Source organism: Gymnodraco acuticeps, unplaced genomic scaffold, assembly GCF_902827175.1.
Source record: "Gymnodraco acuticeps unplaced genomic scaffold, fGymAcu1.1, whole genome shotgun sequence".
In the NCBI taxonomy this organism is placed as follows: domain Eukaryota; kingdom Metazoa; phylum Chordata; class Actinopteri; order Perciformes; family Bathydraconidae; genus Gymnodraco; species Gymnodraco acuticeps.
Genome location: NW_022992009.1, coordinates 298,656 through 307,396, shown reverse-complemented (window position 1 = coordinate 307,396; position 8,741 = coordinate 298,656). Strand labels below are relative to the sequence as shown.

At 44.0% G+C, this 8,741-nt stretch overlaps 1 protein-coding gene across 1 annotated transcript; it reads left to right on the top strand.

Moving 5' to 3' along the window:
* Window positions 1-510: 510 nt before the first annotated feature.
* Window positions 511-2,440, top strand: LOC117536477. Its single transcript, XM_034201364.1, has 2 exons — window positions 511-1,793; window positions 2,202-2,440. Exons 1-2 carry the CDS (start codon window positions 564-566, stop codon window positions 2,202-2,204), a joined length of 1,233 nt encoding a protein of 410 aa, XP_034057255.1. The 5' UTR covers window positions 511-563; the 3' UTR covers window positions 2,205-2,440.
* Window positions 2,441-8,741: the final 6,301 nt, after the last annotated feature.

The following is an 8,741-nucleotide window of genomic DNA, read 5'->3' as shown; positions in this document are numbered from 1 at the left end:
CCAGATTACCTCAGGGGTATGTGGAAATAGCAAATTGTTTGGCTACATTACAGATACCTGACACATCGCAGATTTTGGTATATGTAGATGATATTCTTGTTGCGTCACCCACACAGGAAGAAAGCACAAAAGTCACACTACAAGTACTGACACATTTGGCCAAAACAGGAAACAAGGTTTCAAGACAGAAACTTCAGTTTGTGAAAGAGGAAGTGATCTTTTTAGGCCACAATTTAAACCGAGAAGGGAGACGCATACACTCAGAGAGGAAACAGACGGTGTTAAACGCACCAAAACCAACAACAAAAAAATAAATGATGCAATTCCTTGGGCTGACTAACTATTGCAGAGCATGGGTTCCAGACTACGCAGGAATGACTCAGCCCCTACTAGATTGCATATACTCAGACAATGACATGAAAATGTCCGGCAAGATAGAATGGACACAAGAGGCAGAAGCTACATTTGAAAGGACTAAACAGTGTCTCGTAGGGTCATCAATGTTAGCATTACCAGACTATGAAAAACCATTTGTACAAACAGTTGACTGCAAAAAAGGGTTTATGACATCAGTATTGGCCCAAAAACACGGCACAAAACTAAGGCCTGTCGCTTACTACTCTAAAAGGTTAGACCCAGTAGCACAAGCATTACCAGTATGCGTACAAGCAGTATGCGCTGCAGCAATGGCGGTACATTGTACAGCAGAAATAGTTTTGTTCCACCCACTCACACTGATGGTTCCACACGCAGTCACCATGTTGTTACATGACACCAAAATGGCTTTCTTATCACCTGCACGTTATTTGGCACTGACAGCTACACTAATGTCACAACCACACATTGTGATAAAAAGATGTAATATCTTAAATCCAGCCACATTAATACCTACAGCAGAAGATGGAGAACCACACTGTTGTAAAGAAGAGACTGACAGAACATGCAAACCAAGACCAGATTTGAAAGACATACAACTGCTTTGTGGCGAAACATGGTTTGTGGATGGGTCCTGTTCTAAATCTATAACAGGCCAAAATCAAACAGGGTTTGCAGTTGTATCACACTCACAGGTCATAAAAGCAGGCCGACTCCCCCACACATATTCTGCACAAGCAGCGGAATTAGTAGCTCTTACAGAAGCATGCAAAGCGGGGGTTGGAAAATATGTGACTATGTGGACAGACAGCCAGTATGCGCACTCAACAGTACATATATTTGCAGCCCAATGGGCCCGCAGGGGCATGAAAACGTCAACAGGAAAACCAGTCACCCATGCACAGCTGCTGACTGATCTTTTAAAAGCGGTGTTGTTGCCGAAAAGCATCGCTATATGCAAATGTGCTGCGCACACCAGTGGGAAGGATGCAGTAACACTTGGCAATGCACACGCGGATAAGGTAGCGAAGCTAGCAGCTATGGGCGAATATGGGTTCCATATCCTCTTGCAGAAGGGGGAAAGTGTTTCACAACCGATACCTCTTGTGATATTAAGGGATATGCAGAACAGCGCACCCGACAGAGAAAAGAAGAAATGGTTGACAGATGGTGCAACCACAGACCCTGAGGGAACATTCAGAATAAACAACAAGATAGTACTCCCTGTTAGTCTCTACAAAACAGCAGCTCATTTGAGTCATGGGCCGTGCCATGTCTCAACAGGAGGGATGGTGACAATAATAAATGAACACTTCCATACATACAACTACATTACATTTTCTAAAAACTTTTGTAGAGCCTGTGTAGTATGTTGCAGACACAATGCTCAAGGCAATGAGCGACCACAGAGAGGAAAGTTCCCTCCACCAACATACCCGTTTCAACACATGCATATGGACTTCATCGAACTAACACCATGCCAAGGGTACAAATACTGTTTGGTAATGATATGTCCGTTTTCAAAGTGGGTTGAAATATTCCCAGCAAAACATGCAGACGCTATTACCGTAGCAAAAGCCATATGCAAGACAATAATACCAAACAGAGGTATTCCAGAGAAACTGTACAGTGATAATGGTGCCCATTTTGTAAATCAGGTTATTACCAAACTGTCCGAACATATGGGGATAACATTAAAAAACCATTGTGCATATCATCCACAGAGTGCAGGCTTAGTGGAAAGAACAAACGGAACAGTAAAAAGTTAAGACTAAGGAAAACAATGGAGGAAACAGGAAGACCATGGGTGGAATGTGTGTCTCTAGTAGAAACATGCATGAGAATCACGCCCACGGCAAAAGGGTTGTCTCCCTTTGAGATCATAACAGGAAGGCAATTCAGATTACCAATCACAGACGAGGTGAGGGAGGAGGATGATGCTGAGGCAGAGACTACATTAGCTGAATGGATGAGCAGACTCTTCAGAAGCAATGAGATAGCTCGAACAAATAACTTGCCAGACATTTCTACTCCCTTACAGGATACTCGAGTGCAGACTGGTGACCAGGTCCTTGTGAAGGTGATTAAGAGGAAGCATTGGCACTGTCCACGGTGGGACGGTCCCTACACGGTATTGATGACAACACCGACTGCACTAAAAATCGCCGAAAGAACTACGTGGATACATCAGAGCCACTGCAAAAAGATAATACCTCTCCAACTTAACGACGGATAAGTGGTGGAAGTCCGGCTACAAAGGGCGGTGTTTCATTAGGAAATACTGGTCTCAACCCCGGTGAAGAAAACAACAGAACCACTATCACAAATAGACTATGTTGGGAAAGGTGTTGTTTGTAGTGACCCTGCTGGGTCTGACGCTAATGACTATAAGACAATTGAGTGAGGAATCCTCAATAAAAGAAGAAGTCCATCGAGAGAAAAAATGGTCACTACTCAACGATGTTGCAACAGACAGATAACGGTGACTATACTGACACAGACCCCTCTCAGAAGGACGAATATACTCACCTAACCTCCAATGTGTAAGACTTAAAGCTAGGTTACTGTCTGTCATATGACGAATGGTTCGAAAATGTCAAAAACAAGTGAATTAATTCTGAAAGTAATAAAGACATTGTAACCAGCTAGTAATTATGAAAAACAGGAGGGAATGTTAGAGTTTATTGAAGGATAAATGTGTTTTCATAATGTATTCTCATAAATGTGTTAATGGAAGAACAGAGAATAGTCTGTTCAAATGGCACACATACACACACACACAGATTCACATGACTGAGAGTCACAAGATTCACACTAACAAATAAGGCGTTGGTCAACACCACATGATTGTCATGTTACTGTATTGTTGAAATAAAAAGAATGCACTGAGAGAAGGCGAGCGGAGTTGGTTAAGGAGTTGACATTGCATGTCACTCGCCGATTCTCCTTGCAGCAAGTAAACTTGAAACTTGAGTACTGTTATCTCTGTTCACTGGGTTTTGGTATATTGAACCGAGCTGGGGTTTACCCTTACAAAGTAATATAGATACCTCACACTTACGATTCATTTACTTATTTTCTTCCAAAAGTGAATTATCCAAAGCATCGAACACCCCCCTCTATTTACATGTAATGGTTTGGTCCTGCCTCCAAACCCTGTGCGGCACCGGCCCTTTCTAGCAGAGAGTGAGAGCATGTGAGGAGGGATACTTACGTGTGTACGATGTCTCAACGACTAACAAAGTCAGGCTTTCAAGAAAGAAAAGAAAGGAGAGAAAGACAAGAGAGAGGGACTAAAGGGTGACAGTATGTCACCCAGTTTTTCAAAAGAAAAGGTGGGTGTGGTCCATGAGTGGTGGAAATTAGTCTGTTCAATCAATCAATCAATCAATCAATCAATGTTTATTTATATAGCCCAATATCACAAAGGTTAAATTTGTCTCAGTGGACTTCACAGTTTGTACAGAATATCAGTATGACAATACGACACCCTCTGTCCTTAGACCCTCACATCGTACAAGGAAAAACTTCCGGAGAAACCCCACAGTTTAAAGGGGAAAATGGGAGAAACCTCAGGGAGAGCAACAGAGGAGGGATCCCTCTCCCAGGACGGACAGACGTGCAATAGATGCCGTGTGTAAATTTAAAAGACAATACATTTGCAACATAGGTAGTCCAAATGTTTGGAAATGCATGTGTGTATAATATGAAGATGAATCCACGAGGATATCCATCCAGGACTTATGATCCAGGACCACAGCCACGACTCAAGATCCAGGGCTCGCGATCCAGGACACAGGACCGCAGGATCATCCATGACTCCGGATCCCGACGTAGATAGACACCAAAAAGAAAGAAATTTGGGGAAGCTGGGTTAATCGGAACATGAGAGTACACAGGTATAGACAGAGAGAAGGAAGAAGTAAGATGTCCCCCGACAAACTAAGCCTATATCAGCAAAACTAGGGGCTGAATCTAATCAGCCCTAACTATAAGCTTTATCAAAAAGGAATGTCTTAAGCGCACTCTTAAAAACGGATAGGGTGTCTGCCGCCCGAACACAAACTGTAAGCTGATTCCACAAATGTGGAGCTTGATAAGAAAAGGCTCTGGCTCCTATTATATTTTTGGAACGCAATGCCCTAGTACAGGCAGTGCTGGAATTGGGCCGGTACTCACCGGTACGCAGTACCGGCACTTCTGGTTCTGACCCATGGAGTACCGGCACTTCTTGCTCAGTACCGGCATGCTGGCGGTACTCCGGTACTCATGCACCGTGCCAGTACTCAACACTCTCCCCGCCGTTCTTATTATACATCCATATATATATATACAGCCGCCCGGTACTCAGTAGATGCGTCATGAGGTGCCGAACGGACATTCTCATCGCTCTAACCGCTGGAGTTTCACAGCGGCTGTCAGCTGTTTACTCCTGTCATTCAAACAGAACGTGCTGGAGAGGGGGCGGGGTTTATCTTCTCCATGTAAATACTGTGGTGGAAACGACTATGTCAAAATTAACCTATTTGACCGTGATTTAATAGTAATACACGTTTCAAAATAATAATAATAATAATGCCGAAGTAACAACATACTGAAAACTGTTAGTAAAACCATGTTTTAATGCTTTACAATTTACATATCTAGATGCACGTGTGTTGTGTTTATGCAGTGCAACTCCCACCCAGTGGGTGGCTATGTAGAGTGATAGAACAGAGCAGGCACGCCCCCGAGAGAAGGAAAGCAAGTCATGTCACAAATTAGCATTTCTAAAATGTTAGCGTGGATTAATAAAAGTGCAAAAAGACAGCGGTTGTCGCCGGAAGAAACTTCAAATACAGAGAATGCTGTGCCTGTGTTGGAAATTGTGTCTGATGGGGAGCTTTCTTTGGTTGATCCTCCTGCTCCAAGTTCTAGTGCATTAGCATTAGCACTAGCTCCGCCGCCTCCTCCAGAGCCTCTAACGTTAGCTGCTGCTGGCGCAACTGCCACCACCAACACCGGGCAAAGCGATGCACCTGACTGCTGGACAACGGACCAGGTGCAATATTTTTGCAAGACCAATGCATGGCTCCTTCTTAAAGATAAGAAGCTAGGATGTCGGATATGCAGAGTTGTCAAATCTTTGGGAATACACACTGGACAAGGACTGAAACTGTCAACTGAATGGGGTGAGTGTGCAGTGTCTCATTTCGGTGTTGACAAGGGCAAACAACAAGCTAGCCTGAGAAAAAAAATCAAAGAACATAAAGAATCACAAGCCCATGTAAAAGCTGCTGACATCCTTACATCTGCTTCACGTGAAACTATTCAACATCAAGTGCAGTCTATGCATAAATCTGAATTAGACACCACTATCAGAGTTTTTCGAACGGCATATAAAATTGGCAAACATAGCCGGCCATTCACAGACATGCCAATTGATTTGAATGTACAGAAACTGAATGGGCTGAACGTGGGCAGGGTTTTGCACTCCAATAAAACCTGTGGCGAAATCATCGACCACATAGCTCATGAGCTGAAGAAAAAAATGGCAAAAGACATTACAGAAAACCAAAGAAAACTCTGTGTTTTGGTCGATGAATCTACCACTATTAGTGGTAAAACGGTGCTTGTTGTGTGTCTACGCTCAGCATTAGCTGATGTTGAGCCCGAAACGTTTTTTTGGGAGCTGATCGAGTTGGATGGAACAACGGCTGATGACATCACAAAGGCGTTAATGGAGTGTCTTGGAAGAGATTTTAACGAGGACTTTTTAGGTCAGTGTTTCGTTTCTTTTGCATGTGATGGGGCTTCAGTCATGCTAGGGAAGAGAACAGGCGTTGCTACCCAGTTGTGTAGTAAATTCCCAAGCCTGTTTGTGTGGCACTGCTCCAATCATCGTCTAGAGCTGGCAGTCGGGGATGTGGTCAAGGAGGTCTCAGGGCTCAATCATTTCCAGATCTTTTTTGACAAACTCTATTCCTTGTTCCATGCCTCCCCCAAAAATCAGAGGCAGTTAGCGCAGTGTGCGCAAGCAGTCGGACAGCATCTCCTGGTGATAGGGCGTGTTTTGTCCATCCGCTGGGTGGCTTCAAGTGAAAGGAGCGTCAGAGCAGTCTGGGAAAACTACCGAGTGCTTCATGATCACTTCACAAATGCTGCAAACGACACGAGCAGGGATTCCAGAGACAGAGCAAAGTACAAGGGCCTGGATGATGTGCTCACATCTGCAACGTTTGTCAGCAATCTGGGACTGATGTACGATGCGCTCACAGAGCTCAGCGACCTCTCTCGGCAACTCCAAAAAAGAGAGATGACACTGCCTACAGCAGATAGGCTCTTAACTCGAGAAATACGAGTTTTTGAATCCATAGTCACCATGCCTGGCCCACACATGACTACAGTTCATACAGCTCTAGCTGAGAAGTCCTTCAAGGGTGTTGCCCTGCGTGAGAATGGCAGGCTTGTACAGATTCATGCAGGTCAGTTTTTCCGCAGTATGGTAGAGAATCTGAGACACAGAATGACTTCCACAACCTCCTCTCATGTCAGCACAAGAGAAATCCCATTACATGGCCGGGAGGCCCGGGACAATCAGCTAATCCAGGACATGAAAGTTATCCATCCTGGAAGTTGGCCTGAAGAGAAGTTAGACGTACAGTATGGGGACGTAGAGGTGCTACGTTTGTGCGAAGTGCTGAAAGTGGACAGAAGAGAGACTGTTCAGGGCTTTCGCGAATACAAGGAAACCAGGGCATCCCGTACACCTGCTGCCATGGAGCCTCTACTGAAAGCAGTCCGAACCATCGCTGTCTCCACTAGTGAGTGTGAGCGGGCATTCAGCTGCATGAACGATATCCTTACTGCAAAAAGGAATGCTCTCTCTGTCAGCCGACTGTCCAGCCTGGTTTTCATTAAATGTAATGGACCATCACTAGGACAGTTCAATCCGGAACAGTATGTGAGGTCCTGGCTGGCAAAGGGAAGGAGAAGTGCTGATGAAAGAGCCTGTCCAGCTCCAGCCCCTGATACTGATGTCCCCAAGGCCTTCTGGAGCCTTTTCTAACAATGTGAAGTATATTGCAAAGCAGCTCACCCAGTGAGAAGACTTTTGGCATAATGTGCCGATTTGTACAGATCCTGGAGATAGAAGGACTTCAGACCAACCAGGGAGTTATCTGATCAGCTTGGTGTTCAATGTAACTCTTTACCATGGCTCAGACTTTGTTACTTGCAGTTACAGTTTCTCATTTTAGATTGTGCAAATTTTGCATTTGTTTTTACATGTTCTTTGTTCATGCTCTTTATCATTTTTCTGAGTTGGAAAGTTAGATTGCATCATAGTTTACTTTATACATATTTGTATTCTTCAGTGGTGAAGTATATTGCAAAGCAGCTCAGCCAAGTGAGAAGACTTTTGGCACTTTTTCGTTTTTCGTTTTCTGAGTTGGAAAGTTAGATTGCATTCAAAATGTACAGAAATACTTAATTTTGTTAAAGCTTTTTATAAAAAATGCTTCTGACCAGAGCTTTGTTTCCTTGTTATTAATGTTGAACACCACCAGAGGGGCTCTCACCTGAAAGGTCTCTGCTTCATGTGTCTTCAGCAGAAGATCTAGACTTTGATTGCTATATTTTCAGTTAATATTGACCTTACTGAGCTTTAGCCATATCCGCTGCCTATCATAACAAGTGTTAAGTACAGTGAACCTTTCTAAAATATACAGTAGTAAAGAGACAAACCCACCAGCATTATAGTAGCCAAATTCTTGTTTGTGGGCTGTATATATAAAATTGACTTGAAAAAGTTGCTGATTTTAGAGTACTGGCACCTTTTTCATTCCAATTCAAGCACTGAGTACAGGGGTGCCCAACCAGTCGATCGCGATTGACCGGTCGATCGCGGGGAGATTCCCAGTCGATCGCGAGATGTGTCTAAAAATAGAACAACAACATTCTGTTTTATCGTTAATGTCCTGTAACATAATCTTCCTGTGCCAGAATAATGCACTTGAACGCATCAAAGCTTTGTGATTGGCCGGCGTGACCCCATGTGTCGGGGCGTGGCTGGTGGGCAGTGGGCACTATTTCGCTGACGTTGTCCGTGTCAACAGGAGTGACAGTCCGCACACACACAAGACCGCAATTACGGCAGAAGCAAAAAAGCACAAAATATATAATTTTCACTCCGAGTGGGAGGATGATTATTTTTGTATCTATTCCAATTCAAAGTCCATCTGTCTCATCTGCAATGCGAGTGTGGCTTTATCGAAGAAGGGTAATTTGAAGCGGCATTTCAAAACAGTGCACAAACGCTACGAGACGGAATTCCCTCCTGATTCTGCCCTACGCTCCCAAAAGGGGAGGGGCCTGAAAGGACAGCT